A 17,633-nucleotide genomic window follows, 5' to 3' on the forward strand; every position below is an offset into this window, starting at 1 on the left:
AAGAGACCTGGATGGCCCCCTATTCAGTCCCTTGGCCTGAGGTTCTCCACCCGTAGGGATGCAAACATGCATTGTAAAACATTTCAAATAATGCAGAATTCAAGGCAACAGGGTAAAAAAAAAACCATTTCATATTTATTACAGTTTTAAAACCAGCTCATTAAATGACTAACATATTATTTTGTGTTGATTCAGGTGATCCCAAAAATATCCCTATCTGCCAGCTCTTTTGTCCCAGTGTCAGAAATCTTCTATTCCTGTTCTTCTACCTTCAACAGCCTGCCTTATAGAACCTGGTAGACTTCTCTGCGACCTTCTGAGAGGTAAGGGAGAATAATATTAACCTTTTAGAAACCGTTTAATGGCAAATCTGTGCTGAAGTTCTAAGCCCTCTAAGCCCTTTGCAAGATTTGGCTAAAGACTGGAAGTTACGAAGTTTCTAGCAACTTTTGCTTGATGTCCATTGCTGTCAACTTTTTCCTTTTTTTAAGGGAAATTCCCTTATTCCGAATAGGATTCCTCGCAAGAAAAGGGAAAAGTTGACAGCTATGTTGATGTCGGTTCCCTATAAGCATATCATTTTAGCGTTCATCTAATTCAATCTTACCATTCCCTTCCGCACCATTAGAAAAGCAAACAGACCTTTCTTTACGGTTTGGATAAAGAGAGAAAATAATCACATTGTTTCTCACTGTATAACTTGTGTTTTGGCCACTCTGCCTGTTTGCTGACATTTTGCTGCCTGAGGCAAAATACAAGATGGTGCCCATCCCCATTTAGAACATGACTAGCAGCTGAATCTCATGTCAGTGCTGGCAATGGGACAACATTGTCCTCCACCCCCAAGGACAGGCATAGAGGCACAAGGCACACACACACACACTCCAAAACCTTCCTGCTGTTCCCTGCTTGCAGCATCTGCTAACATTTTTGCTAACATTGCAAGCTTTGTGACTGGGTCAGAAGCTACAGCTATATCTACATCTGTGCAGAGAGGAAGGGGAAGTTCCAGTGTGTGCAGCCCAAAGTCCTTGCGCTGACATAACGAATGTGTTAATCCCACCTACAATCTCTACTGAGAGACTTAAGCATTTCTGAAAGCAGAACAAACTCCTAATACACACTTGGGGGGGGGCTAAAAACATTGCTGTTATTTTTAAATAGGACTCCAGTTGCTGTCAATTGCAGGTGTTATTTTATTCTACCGCTGCAATAGAATGCCAAGTAATATCATGTTTCATTATATTGTATTCAGGTGGCATGAGACATATTCTGGGCTAAGTGATTCTGGGCTTGATAATGGGTATGGTGGTCAGGTGTCCTATTCTACAGAGAGCATTTCTCTATTAGAAGGTGTCCTCCATTTCAAGGTCTGTCCAGTCCAAGTCGGGTTTAAAAATAAAGATCTAAAAGAAGGGAAAACAGAGCCCTTGGAATTTCCCATCAATAGTTAAGACCTGGACTGTAGGCTGAGCAAGCAAGCAGGTTGCTCAACCTAGGCCCAGTCTTCCCCAGCCCCCACCATCATGGTGAAATGTACTTACATTTAAATTATGGTAATTATTCCTAAATATAGTTTATGTCCTCTTTTTAATTATTATGTTGTTTTAATAGGTTTCTTTATTGTATTAACTGGATGTTTGTTTTAATGGTTTGATGGAATTGTTTCAGTGTGTATTTTAATCATCATAGAATTGTAGAGTTGGAAGGGACCCCAAGGTCAACCCCCTGAAATTCAGGAATGTCAACTAAAGCATCCATGACAGCTGACCATCCAGCCTCTGCCTTAAAAAAACTTCTTATAATCGTTTTTCTAAACCGCTAAGAAACCATTTTGACAAGTACTGGTAAGTGGTATAAATTAACAAATGAGGATGATCAGCTACCCATTTATCTAAGTTTAAGACAAAGGTAAAGAATTCTAACTGATTTTACTGAAGCTGCTTTTCCCCAGAGTGAATTCTAAAATTTTACTCCCATGGATCCATAGGTCACTTGGACAGAATTGTAGCAATTGGAGAAACCCAGGAAGAACTCACTGTTGCAACAGTCTCCAGTGATGGCACTCTGAAATTGTGGGATTTGAGGGTTGGCAAAGCTGTCTTCACTCTGCATGGAGTTGGGAATAATATCAATGCAATTGCAGTGTGTCTGGAGAACAGACTGGTGGCTGTGTCTGACAAAAGCACCATTAAAATCTGGGATCTTTCCCTGGAAAAAGTGGTATATGCAACTGGCGAGTTTATTGGTACTCCAATACTAACATCTGCAATGAATGGGCACCTCTTACTGGCGTTTTTTAATGGCAGTCACATGGTTAAGGTGAGGTGTTGTTGTTTTTAAAAAAATCACATCTATGACAGTGGGTAGAATTATATTCTGTGCACTGACATGGTTGGTTTGTTTTGCTAGATTTTGTGCTGTTATTTCATTGGTATTGTATTGAATTTAAGTCTTTAAGTTGGAACTGTTAGTCACCCTGTGAATGGTTATGGGGAAACTATAAATGTAATCAATAATAAAGCAAACAAGACTTAAGGATTACCAACCTTTGAATCAGTCTTATGTAGATCAGCAGACATTAACAGATATTTTGATATTGATGCTGGGATCAGTGTAAGAAAGAGATACAGGATTCAAGCCTTTAATTGTATTCCGAGTGGCCTTACATAACCACTTTTTACAGTTACTTTTCTTGGCGATTTTATAATTTGGGCTCAGTCCTGAGAGCAGGAAAGGCATGCAGCATGGCTTTACATAGATACAAGGTGGTCAGCAGCCAGCTCAAACCAATTCATTTCCATACTATATTATATTTCAGGTTTTTGATCTTGTTCATTCCTGTCAGTTGCTCCATGAGTATATATTTCTACAGAGGAAGAGCCTATCCAGAAGACTAATTCCATTTTGGTATCCAAAAATTCAGTAAAAGATTATGTTCTCTGTGCCTTTAGGTTAGTAGAATGTATTTATTGTATTAAAATAATAGTAAACTCCTGTCTATAGAAAGGCCCTATGCATTTGAGAAATCTTTCATAAGAAAAACCTTGTAGATCAACTACAAGACTGTTTAGTCACTACTTTGATGTATTCTATATGGGTGGAACTAAACATCGCACAAATACGATAATTCAGGCAACAAAGGCATTTCTGTTTGCTAAATGAAACAACCTCCCCTCTCCTTCTTCACACACTGTTCAGCAGAGTCTCCAAACTCTCCAGAGTGGATTTGGGGAAGGCATAGGGGGAATTTAGGGGAAGAAAGCAGAGTGAAAGCTCCATTGCACTATCCAGAGTCCTTGCACTGGCTTCTGCTACTGCACCAGCTTAGTGGAATCCAGCCCTGTGTTCTCCAGCACAATATTCTCGCTCTTTCTCCCCATCAGTACCACAATGCCTTCATGCAATCTTTCCACCTGGTACCCCTCACACCTAGTTTTGGACCACAACTCCTATCATTCCTGACCATTGGACATGCTGACTGAGTTTGTGGCCTAAACATCTGAGCAAGGCTGCCTTAATGCTTCAGTCTCAAACTACATGTCTCCCTCCACATTCCTAATTACTTAACAGGGGAATGTAGTTTTGGAAATGGTCTGAAACAGGGGCTAAAGAGAAATTAACATAAGTCCCCAGAAGTTGGGGCAAGAACATTCACAAGCTGATGCATCTTCCTATGCAATTAAGCAATACAATTTCCCACAGGCATCTGGTTGGCCACTGTGAGAACAGGATGTTGGACTAGATAGGCCATTGGCCTGATCCAGCAAGCTCTTTTAATGTTCTTATGCTTTGCCATAGATACGTGGCTATTACAAGGAAGATCTCTGTTGTAGGGAAATATTTTCCTGTGAAAACATAGAGAAACTGGGTTGTAGCCAACAAAGTCATCCCATTTGTGGTGGAACTGCCCCCCCCTCTCCCCACTTCATGTGTCTCCCAAATCCAGAGGCTTGCAGGAACCTTCAGAACAGGCTTTTTTGGGGATGGTGCTGGGGAGGGGAAGTTGCATTGCACAAGAGGAGATCTTGCATGAATGGAACACCCATTGGATACAACCCACTAGTTTTAGGCCCAGTGAGACTTGAGAAAGATAAAACTTGTATTTAGAAAATTTATGTTTCTTGGCTTTAATAATTTCTGAAAAGGAGAACAGCAGCATTCCTCAGAAACTAGGGTTTTATTTATCTTTTCTCTGGTGGATTTGGATGTAAAATTAGCACTGCCTCTTTTATAGATTCACATGGTCATTACTGTATTGTAAACAAAATGTGACTTTGAGGATGATCATTGCATGTGTGGTCTTGATTCTGTAACATTGTGGCTTCCGTAAATCTCTCTCTTCTCTTTTGCAGGAGTGGAAGTGAAGCCATGGTCTTTAGTGGCAAAAAGGGGAAAGTAGTTGCTAAGCTGAAAAGCCAAGAACCAGGGGCAGCTGCTGAGGATGTTGCTGTAACTAAGGAATACTTCCTAGTGATCTTCAGGTAGTACTTGGAAATGAAAGAACAACTTTTTCTACCCTCTTCCCACTGACTATCAGTTGACCATTCCAGTAATATGGCATAAATTTACTCACACCCACACATCAAAACTTTATATGTCTACACAGAAGTAAGCCCTGTTGAATTAAATGGAATTTGCTCCCAAATGAGTATAGGATTTCAGCCTCAGGATGAAGAAAGCAGAGGCAATTGACCAAAAAAAAAAATGATAGGGTTAGGGTGGCCTCATCCCTGTCTAATTTTCACATATACTTCCTTTGTGAACCTATGATACGTCTCCTTTTAAAATATTTACCTTTGATTACACCTGAGATGAATGTGAATATCACAGAGTTCTTTCTTAACTTAATCTTGCAAAGCCTTGAATATATATATAACTTCAGGAGGCTTATTAGGACAAAGCTTGAAAACCTCTGTTTGAAACCTGCTACATTGCAGCTTCTTTGCAAAATTCACTTTTTTTAAAAAAATTCACTTTTCAATTTTAATTTTTTTTGCTTAATGCCATCTTTTAAGCCCTCATGGGTTCTCTGTTTCTCATGATACATTAACATACTTTTCACAACACTACTGTTCTTGAGCGTAAGTTTTTCTTCACTCTTCATTCATTACTGCTTAGACAGCCAGTCTAAATACTTACGTCTATTCACACAACCAACCCATATTGGCTTTTTCATTACAGGTGTCCCTTCATGAAGCAGCGTGAGATTGTGCATATAGAGCTCTACAATGTCCACACGTTTGCCTATGCTCACAATCTGAAGGGATGCTGCAATGATTATTTTCACCTTTTTGCTGTGAATCATTTGGGCTCTCACCTGCTGGCGTTCAGCCCCATCCCAAACACCAATACCACTGAAATAGTGTCATGGAACCTGGAATCTGAAGACCACAAGCACTTGGCGAAGTTTCCTTCAGTCCCAGCTGGTGGTGAGTAACTTTTACAGGAAGTTCAAAACCTCTATAGAAAAAGCCGCAAGAGGAACATGCACTTCTGTACAATGAAAACAAGGGGGAAATATAAAAAAATAGGAGTTCTCAGTGAGGACATTCACCAGCACAAAACTCCAAATAAGGTTATCAGGAAATCTAAATACAGAGTGTATCTGTATATTGAAGCCAGTATATAGGCCATGAGTTGGGAACTTGCAGCATGTGGCTCAGTGAAAAAGGTGTGAGACGACCCATGTTTTTCTAGTAACATGATTAGAGTTTTATTATGCAATGTTGAGATTTTATGACTAATGGTTCTTTTAAATTATGATAAATATGTAGGTGTATGCTCTGACCTTCGGTACTGTTTAACATTCTGTGATGGAGACAATTATCTTCAATCTTGGAATTTAGCTTCCAAGATCAATGACCAGTCATTGACAGTCACTGCAAGTAAAGCCAAGAATACAAATGGTATTCATGATATTCTAACAATGGAGAACTATCCTAGGTAAGAAAGACCCACAACTCTCCTTAAAATGTGTTAGTTACTGTGTTAAATATTGTACTTGACTAACATCATTTAAAAAAAATTCTGGCTATGCACTTTTCAAAAGTAGGTTTTGAAAGTAGCCAGTTTTTCAAAAGTAGTCGGGAAAATGCAGAGATTTAAATGCAAAAGACAGAGTTGTTGTGTTTCAGTGATAGCAGACATCTAAGGTACTTGATCCCTTAACAGCTTCCAAAAATGTGCATTACTATAGGCAGGGCTGTTGTATGCTAAAAAGTGGGGGACGACGACATGGGGAAATTCTTTTTGAAATTAATTCCAGTTTTCCATCAAGAAAAGCAAAACAAAGAGAATCTGTATATATTAGTTTCTTTTGCACTGCTGACTGAGAGCAGAGAAAAGCACCATGGAGGATATGAAAATTCCTTTCTCTAGGGACACCCTTCTTTTCATTTCTTTCCCATCATTCCTATTCACACTCTTTACCAGCACAGAAATAAAAACATTTGCAGAACTTTTGTTGTATATCAATAACAAGGCTATTCATTTCAATATTTCTCAAGGTATGCCATGTGCAGAAACACAAGTCCAGGGGTCATAACGGAACATCATGAAATCAAAATGTAAACACAATGCTGTGAGAGTGGAGAGGGGATTGCTGGAGAATACGGATATAGTTTTGGTCAGAGACATGAAACTTTATGTCCTTACAGACAAAGGAATGGCCTCTTTTGCAGATCCTCCGAGGCCTATTTTCCAGGTATTAAAGGCACCTCTGTCCTGCAAATACTGGTTGTTTTTTTTACTGATTGGCATTTAAAGCTGAGACTGTTCAGAAAGAACATTGTAAGAAAAAGCTGAGACTGTTCAGAAAATGATTTGCACGTACATTTCCTTACCAAAAAAATGTTTTTATGCCGTTCCAGACTCTTTTAGTTTATGACCTCCTGAAAAAGAAGTACATAAGGAAGCAGACTGGCCTTTACATCACTCCCTGCCCAAATAACGAGTATAAGATCCTTGAAGGAGGCCTTCTACTTGGACTTTCAGAGAACAGGTAATATCTTTACAGCTATTGAAGATAATATGGCTGTTTTCTTTTTGCCACATTGAACGGAATAGTCACCAACAGCTATTAAATTGGTATGACATGAATTGACTAGACCAGTGGTTCCCAATTAGCTAATTACTGAGGACCCCCTATTTTTCAAAAGCCAAGCCACAGACTCCCTACTTTTTTTAAAAAATATAATTACCTCTGAAAAGCAATTTTGAACAAAAATAAGCCCCTAATAAGCAAATGATTTTAGGTATAACGGTCCTAGGGCGAGCGATATCTAGTCTTCAAATCATGACATATCAGCAGCTAAACATGGGGATATTCCGATATATCACGACGTCTGAAACGGAAATCAGGAGGGTGGGGTGCATGCAGATCAGGCATGGGGATGAAGGAAGGAGCAGCTGTGGAGTTGGATGGTTGGGGGAGGAGAGGAAGCGGAGTCACCTCCACTGCATGGTTTGAGTGGGATGGGATGGGGGGGAGGTACATCAAGCTGCTGTCCTTGGGGCAGCTAGCGGTGGCAGCCAGCAAAGATGCAGTCCACTGTGGCCGCTGTTGCCGCTGCTGCTGCTGCTGCTTTCCCTGCTGACTGAGAAAAGCTGCTTTGCCTCAGTGCCAGGGGAAGGTAGTGCCACGGTCCCTTGAAGTGAGGGTTATCAGCTGCCCTGTTCCCCATCAGCACCTTGCAATCGGCTGCCCTGGTCTCCCTCAACGTGAGAAAAGGCAGCTCAGATCAGCAGCATTATCAGCTGAGATCATTCTGCAATATCAGCAGTGCCTTGAAATCAGCTGCCCTGCTCTCCCTCGTGCGAGGAGCAATATATTGCTGCTATTGCTGGGTCAAAATTCTTTATCGCGGTTTGATTTCAAAACTGATTTGCCCAACACATTGAAAAAATCATACAGCACTAAAACAAACCATAAATTTGTGATATTAACATGCAAAAATGACAAAAAAATAGTTGGGGAGGAGGCAAGGGATGGGGTCGCGGACCCCCTAGATGTGTTCTGTGGACCCTCGGGCCCATGGACCCTTAATTGGGAACCACTGGACAAGGCTGTCTCTAAGTTTCCAAACTTAACCAAGTCATGCTTATAGCAACACACTGAAATTAAAAAGCAAAAGATTCCAGAATTAATTTTCTGTTGTGAAAATCAAGGCCCAGTGGAGGCTAATGTCTTTAAGAAATATGGTTATTTTACACATATTTACACCTAAAGTGTTCAATGGAGAGGATGCAGAACAGTATACCCCAGGGGTCAGCAAGGTTTACTGGCCATGGGCCAGATCACTCCCACGGAGATTGTCCGTGGCCGGACCCACGCAGCAGGGGACTCACCGAGTGGGTGGCTCAGTTGGGGGGTGGCTCGTGAGCCAGTAAAACATTCTTCGTGGGCTGTATTGTTACCAACCCCTGGTATAACCCAAGTATCTACTCATTGGCCGGCTCATAGCTTCAGCAAGCTTATGTCCAAAGTAGCTGTCAGTCATGGCTCCTCCTCAGAGAAATGGGGAAGGATAGCTTTTTGCATTGCCACCCTAGTGGCCCAGTACCTGGTTCCCTATTGTTTCTCAATGGCTCTGTACTTAGGGCCAGGCTGATTTGCATAAACTCACCTAGGAATTTTTTGTCTGGCACAATTCTGCAGCTTGTATACTCCCTTCATATCCCAAATATTATCTAAATCCTACTATTTATAAATTTCTATCATTCACTGGCAGAATCTACCCTAGATCTATGACAGTATGGAACCAGGAAGGGGTAGAATGTCCTGTCCATGTATAAAGTGCAGTCTGAATTGTTTCATTTCTGAAGCCTAGCTCTCTTTACAAGCTTCCGAAATGAGATGGGTGGGCAGAGAGTGAGTTAGCAGCACATGGTAAAAGGTGGTTTGTCTGTCTTTGTCTGTTACTGAATCAGAGATTTTACTCAGTTTCCGTCCCGATCTTACATCAACTGGTCACCTTAAAATTCTAGACAGTTATTATAACATAAGTTCTGTTTGCTTTTCTGGTTCCTGTTTTCAGAGACCATTTTATTACCTGGAACTTGGAAACTGGATTTATTAAGGATCGATTAAGGCCAGAATACAAACAATTTTCCTGGCAAGCTGCGAAGCCTAACCGTTCCTTGTCCAGGGAAAACACGAAACAATGCAAAGGAGTCTTGCCTAACAGAACAACAGGTTTCAAACTTTTCATTCTAATTCATCCCCTTTGCAGTTTACACAAGATATTAAAACTTACAGTGCATGTATTGTTCAACCACCACCACATCCTAGTTGCCTCTCAAAAACCTTTTATCAGAGGTTTTGTTCTCAGTTGTGTTAGATAATCATTGCAGTGAGGCGGGACCAAAAAGAAAGCCAGGTTCCAAATGATCAAGTTCAGCATAACCAAGAGATGTTTACATTTGCTGCTCCTCATGCACCACACATACAGGTGAAACTCGAAAAATTAGAATATCATGGAAAAGTCCATATATGTAAGCAATTGCTTTCATTAGCTGCTGGAGTTTAATATATGAGATAGATTCATGACATGCAAAGCGAGATAGGTCAAGCCTTTTCTTTTTATAATTTGGATGATTATGGCGTAAAGCTGATGAGAACCCCAAAGTTGAAATTGCTAATTTGGGGTTCTCATCAGCTGTACGCCATATTCATCATAATGATAACAAATAAAGATTTGACATATCTCGCTTTGCATTTCATGAGTCTATCTCATATTAGTTTCACCTTTTAAGTTGAATTACTGAAAGAAATGAACCTTTCCATGATATTCTAATTTTTCGAGTTTCACCTGTACATATGGCTGCAGAGCAAATAGCTTTTCATGTTTGTTTGTTTGTTTGCTTGTTTGCTTGCTTGCTTGCTTGCCTGCCTGCCTGCCTGCCATTAAGGACCTTTGGCTCAAAATGAAAAATTCAGCAGAGCATAGGTAAGCCATTAGGGGACCTTGAAGGAGTGAAATCCACTCACACATATGTTAAAAATCGGAATTTTAAAAGTTATTTGCAACACCATTGCATTATATAGCAGTGTTACAGCTTCCATGGGAAATGCGAAATGAAACAATGACTGGAAAGAGACGGAGGAAGGAAAAGGCAGCGAAAATGGAGATGGAAATGCTGCAGCAACTTACTAATGAAAAGAGCAATGCTATTGACCAGTTCCTCCTGAGTGGAGATGAGAAGGTGAGAGGCAATGTGTCCTAAGCACCATATGTTTATCTCATGCCAATGTGCTAATAGCTTGCAATTATTTTAGTGCCTTACAATCCTGTTTTTTCTAACCCATACCAGATTGTAAATTTTCTTGAGAAATGAACTTGTGCCATTTTATGGTTTCTCAAAATGTATGTGTTAGAATTAAGACACTGTGTCCTTTAACCCAAAGATAGTTTAATTCCATCATAACTTATGAACTTTATTTATTAAACACATAGCATTTGAGTAGAGAAAAAAACCTGGATATTTTAGATTGGAAGCCTATGGTCAGGCTTACTATGGTGAGAGAAGCTAAAAGAGCCAGTCCCTTGTGTTTGGCTTGGCTACATTTCCTGGAGGGCTTTCTGTTTGTGCCTAACCCAGCTAATTCTGTCCTTTTTTTGTACATAACTGAATATACTATTAATCCTACTCAGAGAAGACCCATTGAAAGGAATGGAATTAACTAACTTAGGCCTGTTGATTTCAGCGGAACTGCTCTGAGTAGGACTTAATTGGATACAACCCAGGATTTTTGTTGTTAATTTTTTTTGATGTATACCACCTTTTAGGTGCTTAAATGATTACTTTCACATTGATATTATAGCTTGAACAATGGGTGTTGTAACATGCACATACCTTTGAGTGGATGCGTGGACCTCACTTGCATCTCCAGTTATGCATGTACAGGAAAGAACAGGGAATTAAATGGAAGAACAAAAAGCAAACACTGTAGGCTTGTTCACCATCCTGCAAAAGAATGCTTTTAAGAAGCTTGCACTGCAAGAAGAGTCCACTGTGGGTGGACTTTGGCTGCCTGCATGCCATACATTTAAAGCACTAAGAATCCTGGGGACTGTAGTTTAAGAGTCCAGGGAATTGTAGCTTGGGGGGGGGGAGAGACAAACTATACTTCATAGGATTCGGAGGTGGAGGGGAGGGATGTGCTTTAAATGCATGGCATGTACACAGCCCATAACTCAGTCTTGAAGTAGCTTTGATACACCCTGGGTCATCATAGTCTTCCTGTAGTGAAATGGAGCACCAGATATTTAAGAAGAATTATCTCAATAGCACATCTCCACTTGTAAGAAATGGGATTCTCCACACGGTCCAGAAGAGGTGCCTTATTGGCAGCATATAGTACAGGAGTTGGTATTTCTGCCAATCCCTGAAGTAAACATTTACAGTGGTACCTCTGGTTATGAATTTAATTCGTTCCCGGAGGTTCATTCTTAACCTGAGGTACCACTTTAGCTAATGGGGCCTCCCACTGCCGCCACACCACCGGTGCGCGATTTCTGTTCTCCTCCTGAGGTAAAGTTCTTAACCCAAAGTACTAGTTACGGGTTAGCTGAGTGTGTAACCTGAAGTGCTAGTAACCCGAGATGTTTGTAACCCGAGGTACCACTGTATAGCTCATCCCACCATTCCTCATAGGCACAGCTGTCTTAGACCGACGGCCTTTCATATGACTGCTAGTTGCAAGAGAGGATAGATGCCCCAACATTTTATTTCACGCAAGCATTTATGGCCCAATATCTAAAAATTAATCCACACACATCCCATTATCTTCTCTTAGGTTGCTGTGTGTTCCTACTATGCACATCACCTGTCAGTGTTCAGCTTTGAAAGCATGTCCCATCTCCACACCCTTGAGAGCAGAGAATCCATGCTTTTCTTACACAATGCCGCCTTGACCTATAACGGCCATTATCTGGTGCTCTCCAATTACAGCGAGAAGGAGAAAGTCAGCTATGTAACACTATGGAATTTAGCCACGGGGAAGGTATGTTTTCTGAAATTCTTTTGAGGTGGCAGAGAACCAGCTTTGAAGTTGTGGAGTATGTCCTCCCCCCCCCCAAACAAAAAAGGTCAATGAACAGCCACAGCTTCTTCACAAATGTGTGCAAACTAAAGCAATTTTTGCTGAGCACCGCTCTCTTTCAAGCTCTCCTTACAGCAGTTTAAATAATGATAGAAAACATTCCCAGTTCTAGAATTTCTGAGCTTGATGTCCTCTTGGTCTGCCCTCCCTCCTATCCCAAAGCTAGACCTGCAACTCCTGCTCTCTGTTTACTGATGCAGCTGGCTCTTCATTATATCTTCACACACCTCATTCTTCCAAAGCTGTAGAGTAGAACACCAACAATGCACTGGAACACTACTCCAGCCTGCCACCTAAAGGGAGAAAGGTCAGTGCTACACATTAAGAAGTGCTAAGTAAGTGTAAGTACATAACAAATGTATTTAAAATGGATTATCTCTTCCCTAAAAATGCAGGTTAGGAAAAGACTAAAAAATGAGCCAAATGTCTGTTGTACAGCCATTGCTGCTGATGCTAGTAGGATAATTTTTGGAGTGATGGTAGAAAACAGGTAAGCAAAATGCCAAAGTTTAGTAGTTTTTTTCCTACAATAGATCCCCCCCCCTTAAATTACTCAGTTCTTCTTAATTGTTTTCTGGAACAGTTTGGCAAGAGTGTCACAACTGGACACAATTGTAACAGGTCCTGAATTCAGGCTTTTGGAAGCAAAACCTCATGACACAAGCCTTTTTAAATGAAACAAAATTTAAGCACACAGAGGCCTATTTTTCATTGGATTCACCTCTCTCTCTCTCCTGGTGGAAGAGACTGCAAGTACCACATAGCCCGGGGGTCAGCAACCTGCGGCTCCGGAGCCGCATGCGGCTCTTTTACACAGCTGCCGCGGCTCCGGGGCGGATACGCCCGCCCACTTCTCCAGCTGGCCGGCGGCCCTCCCCGGAGGCTGAGGGCGCTGCTCAGGGGCGTACCCAGGATAACCTGGCCTTGAACAGCGGGCAGCGGGGCTCAGAGGCGGTGGGGACGCAGTAGAGGTGGCGCAGCTCAGCCGAGGGCTCTGGCGGGAGCGCGCCTGAGGCGCGCACGCTCCTTCAGGAAGAGATGGAGCTGGGCAAGCGGGAGGGGGAACTTTGAAGACCCGCCTCCGCCTCCGAAGCAGGCGCCCATGGGAGAGGCCGCCCCCCAAGCCTGCCTGGCGGGACCAACCCTGCCCAGCTCCGGGAGTCTTCCTAGCGTGGGAGGCGGCCTTGGGGCGGACAGGGGAGCTCCGGGGTCGGCGGGTATGTGGGACCCCGTGGCATCCAGAGGCAGCTGGGAGGCGGGACGGGATGGGGGCAGGAAGGGGGCCTTCAGACGCATCCCTGCACGGACACTGGAGGCCAGGACTCCTCTCTGGGTCGTGGGACCGCGGGGAGGGCTGGCCGCGGTTCCTCTCGGAAGGCTGCTGGCTGCTGCGTCGAGGCGACAACGAGGTAGGCAGCTGCGGGCTGGGCCAGGGGCGGCGGGTGGCCCTCTTTTTAAAAATGGTCGAGGAAGCGGCGCCTGTTTCCCTGCCGCTGCCTCCTTCGCTCCTGGTTCCGCTCGCAGCCTCAGACCGCGCTCTTGCGGGCGCGCGTCTCTCTCCGCCCCGGAGCAAGGCCGGGACGTTTTGCAGTTTTTCCTCTGTCCTGAGTGTGTGTTAGGGGAGCCTTGACAAAGCACCTGTTGGCGTGGAAGAGAGGAGTCCTAACTTGGATCTGTGTTCATGTGCAAAATCTATCGCCATTGTCATTAAGGGGGCAGGGAACTCCCCTAAAAAGGTTTGAACACTACGAACTACTACAGCCACCTGTATGCAAGTCAGCACAAACATCACAGGCTTCTCTGGTGCAATTCTGTGCTTTATTTAGCAAGAGAGGAGGTTGGAAGAGGTGAACATAGCCTCTGGTCTGGAATATTAAGGGTAAAAGACACTAAGATTATTGTAAAAGCCAGCAGTCTTCAATAAGACGTGGGACAAACATTTAACACAAGTGTGCAGTTGAGGACTCATTTTTTTTAAAAAAAACAACAACAAATCAAATATTTGTATGCTGTTGCAACCCACCTTGGATCAGGCTGTGACCTGGTAGTGGTCCCCAGGGTGGATAAAAATGAATGGTTTTTTTAAAAAAAAAATCGGATTTTTTTTTTAAATCGGATTTTTTTAATTTAAATCGGATTTTTTTAATTTAAATCGGATTTTTTAAAATTTAAATCGGATTTTTAAAATAAAATGCAGTGTTATATTTGTTTTAAATGTCGCAATGGTTTTGCGGCTCCCAGTTGTTTTTTCCCCCTTCGGAAACGGGTCCAAGTGGCTCTTTTGGTCTTAAAGGTTGCAGACCCCTGACATAGCCCTTCTTCAGACATCAATAGTATATTGACTAGATGATCCTTCGGCTCCATTCCAGCTCTACAATTCTATGAATCCATATAATTACTAGTATCTACTGAGACAGTAGGCTTGATTTAGTAACACAGGAAATTTTTCATAAAGATCGGAAACTACTTTGGGAGGTACAAGGGATTACAACTTCCCAATTCAAGTTGTCTTCCTCCTAGATAAGCCCGTTGTGCTTCACTGACTATTGAAATTCTCCTGCGTTCTACTTGTTGTCTGAACACAAGGAAGAGCTTCCCTATGAACTTACAGGGCCTGTCACATACCTGTATAGCCCTTATCATCAAAGTTTAAGTGTGTACCACAGGGAAAATATTATTAAAATAAATTATAGACCACTATTCATTTTGAGAAGAAATACCAAGTCTAATGGTTCTACTGTTCCAAGCATGACTAACCCTGGTTCCAATCCTATTTGTTTTCTAAAATTTTAGTATAACTTTTGTATCTACATCTCATCAGAAATTGTATTAGAGACTAGATATATTTAATTTGCATGCTCAAGAAAGGCTTGACTGTCCAGCATTCAGCTGCACAGCTGTTAACTAGCTAAACTTCCAGGCAATCATTTTGCCAAGTTTCATTACTTGGCATGACTTTGTGTAAGTTTGGGTAATGAAACTGTGAGATGACATTGTAACACCTACACAGTGGTACCTCAGTTCTTGAATGAAATCTGTTCCTGAAGCCCGTACGGCTTCCAAAACGTTCGAAAACCGAGGCGCGGCTTCCCATTGGTTGCAAGAGCTTCTTGCACTCAGCAGAAACCACGTCACATGTTCGGGTTCCGAAAAATGTTTGAAAACAGAAGCATTTGCTTCCGTGTTTTCGGTGTTCGGGAGCCAAAGTGTACAACATCAGAGGCGTTCTGGAACCAAGCTTCCACTCTATGGGGCATTTCCTGGAGCAGAGTTGCTTAGGTTCCAAATACTTTTGTACAAAAAATTTAACATTGTGCAATGAAAGAAGCAAAGAGGGCCTTGAAGAAGTGATCCACAACTGTATGTTATGGATTGGAAACCTTTATTCACCCCAAGGTCCCTCATCCCTTCTGTAAGGGTTGGAACTACTTTGGGCAGGTACCTTTTAAGTACAGTAGTCTTTAGCGAAAGAATATCTAATCTGCATCTGGACTGTTGAACATGATGTCCCACATATTAGAATATGTTGTCCAGTATTCCCTATGTCCCAGTTTACAAACATTCAATAAACTGTAGGGCAAGCTGAAGAAAATGTGAACTCAACACCTTAAAAAAAAACCCCAACATTTGCTCACCATTTACATACAAATAGTTATTACCCTGTCTGTCACTCTCAGTACTACAGAACTGATATCTTTTTTTGTGATTTCTAGGATAAAGATCTGGGATCCGTTTAAGCACAGGCACAAGCTAATTCAAGGTTACGAAGGTCTTCATCTAACTGTGTGCAGCAAACTGCACATATTAGATGGAGCAAAGGCTGTTCTGCTTGCAGGTTTGTGACAGATTTATTTAGTGGAGGCTGTTGGAGGTGGTAGGGCTAGAATATTTTTTGTTACATTAAGCTGGGAATCAACTCAATGCAATTTTCTCCAGTTTGCTTTATTTGCTGACAATGGTTAGTTTAAACATTTAATGGCAAAGCAAAGGCTAAAAGACGTCTCTGAAAAGTGTACTTTATAAATGGAAAAGGGAAATCCTTCAATGTTGGCATGATTTTAACTTTTCAGCCACCCTAAACCTATGAACAAGGGGGAAACCGGAAAGAAATATTGATTTCTATTCTGCACCCATAGATTTAACCACATGAATGGGTTGCTATTATGATTGATGGAAAAGGAGGGAGAATTCACAATGCTGTGCCTTAGCAGGACATAATGTGATTTTTGCGTATTTATCCCCATTAGGTGAAGTCAGTATCTGGGATTTGGAAAGTGGCAGAGTTATATCAGTCTTTACACCAGACAGCAAAATCTCCTGCATGACAGTTGCGTTTGATAGAAACACAGTTCTTTTAGGTTTGAGTGACAACCCTACTCTCATTACTTTGAAAATGCTGAGCACCAACACCACTGCAAGTTCAACAGGACAAGATTTGTTTGGAGAGGAAACCTCAAGCAGTGAAGAAGAACCTGAAGTTATTTAAAAGCCAAAATTTTAACCAACTAAGAAGCTAGCATTCACAATGAATTGTTGTTTTTTTAAAGAGAGTATGTTACAAGATATCCATTGATTTGGGAGAACTGGTACAAAATACTTTTGAGTTTCTGTAATGTTGGATCATCACCCAGAGTAGACCCAAGGAAATCAATGAGCTTGTGTTGATTTTAATGGGTCTACTCTAAGCGAGATGAGTGCCGCACCCCATATTTGCCTTGACTGGACTTAACAGTCAGGTCCTTTACCTTTTACCTTACTCTATAACTTAGTGGTTTATAATCTTGCCCAAACAAAAATACGTACTTTTTAGTTTGCTATTGGCAGATGTTTGCTGGTCTTCTGTATCAATGAGAAACTTATATTGGTTGCATTGTCTAAGAATCCAAAACAGAGATTATCAGGGATAAAACAACCCAAGGCACTAGTTCCATTTGTGTTGGGTTATAGAGAGCAGCTTTATTTAGCTTGGGCTCCTAATGTTGCTGGACCAAAACTCACATCATCCCTGACCATTGGCTAAGCTGGCTGAGGCTTGGTGACAGTTGCAGCCCAACAGTATCTGTAGTCTCAAGGCTGATATAGATATTTTGTGCCCTAAATGTCAGAAAATGGATGAACAATATGATTTTAACAGAATACGTAGAAGGAAACTTGTCCCCCTTTTTTAAGGAGTGGCACAAAGTAATTGGGATACATATATACTAACTACACACATGGTGAAGCTCATGTGCTTTGATTAGGTTTCATAAGATAGGAAAGGGGTTATCTATCAACTTTAAGAATTGTTATGACAATGATAATGGAGTTCAGCGATTTTGTAAAATATATAATCAGAATGTTTCAATGGAACTATTGATATTCTATTGTTAAATTTACTGATAAATTAAAATGATAGCAAATATTTAGATGATACTGGGTAATGGCTATTGCATTATGAATATGCATTTGATATAATACTAATCTAAAGCTAAATAAGCTAGAGTAATACATTTGTCTTAGTGCTACTAACAATGAGGAATTCTGTTAA

General features: G+C 41.5%; 1 protein-coding gene across 1 annotated transcript in view; it reads left to right on the forward strand.

Annotated features, from left to right (window-relative positions):
• The window catches only part of LOC117053226, a 33,397-nt gene extending 16,580 nt beyond the window's left edge, over positions 1 to 16,817 (forward strand). Inside the window, 17 exon segments of the mRNA XM_033160815.1 lie at positions 196 to 201; positions 204 to 323; positions 1,991 to 2,322; positions 2,822 to 2,858; positions 2,861 to 2,954; positions 4,356 to 4,484; positions 5,185 to 5,432; positions 5,778 to 5,946; positions 6,510 to 6,548; positions 6,550 to 6,706; positions 6,873 to 7,003; positions 9,039 to 9,196; positions 10,052 to 10,206; positions 11,801 to 12,007; positions 12,502 to 12,596; positions 15,820 to 15,941; positions 16,354 to 16,817. Of these exon segments, the coding sequence (XP_033016706.1) occupies positions 196 to 201; positions 204 to 323; positions 1,991 to 2,322; positions 2,822 to 2,858; positions 2,861 to 2,954; positions 4,356 to 4,484; positions 5,185 to 5,432; positions 5,778 to 5,946; positions 6,510 to 6,548; positions 6,550 to 6,706; positions 6,873 to 7,003; positions 9,039 to 9,196; positions 10,052 to 10,206; positions 11,801 to 12,007; positions 12,502 to 12,596; positions 15,820 to 15,941; positions 16,354 to 16,592 (2,438 nt within the window). The 3' untranslated portion in view covers positions 16,593 to 16,817.
• Positions 16,818 to 17,633: the final 816 nt, after the last annotated feature.

Source organism: Lacerta agilis, chromosome 9, assembly GCF_009819535.1.
Source record: "Lacerta agilis isolate rLacAgi1 chromosome 9, rLacAgi1.pri, whole genome shotgun sequence".
Lineage (NCBI taxonomy): Eukaryota > Metazoa > Chordata > Lepidosauria > Squamata > Lacertidae > Lacerta > Lacerta agilis.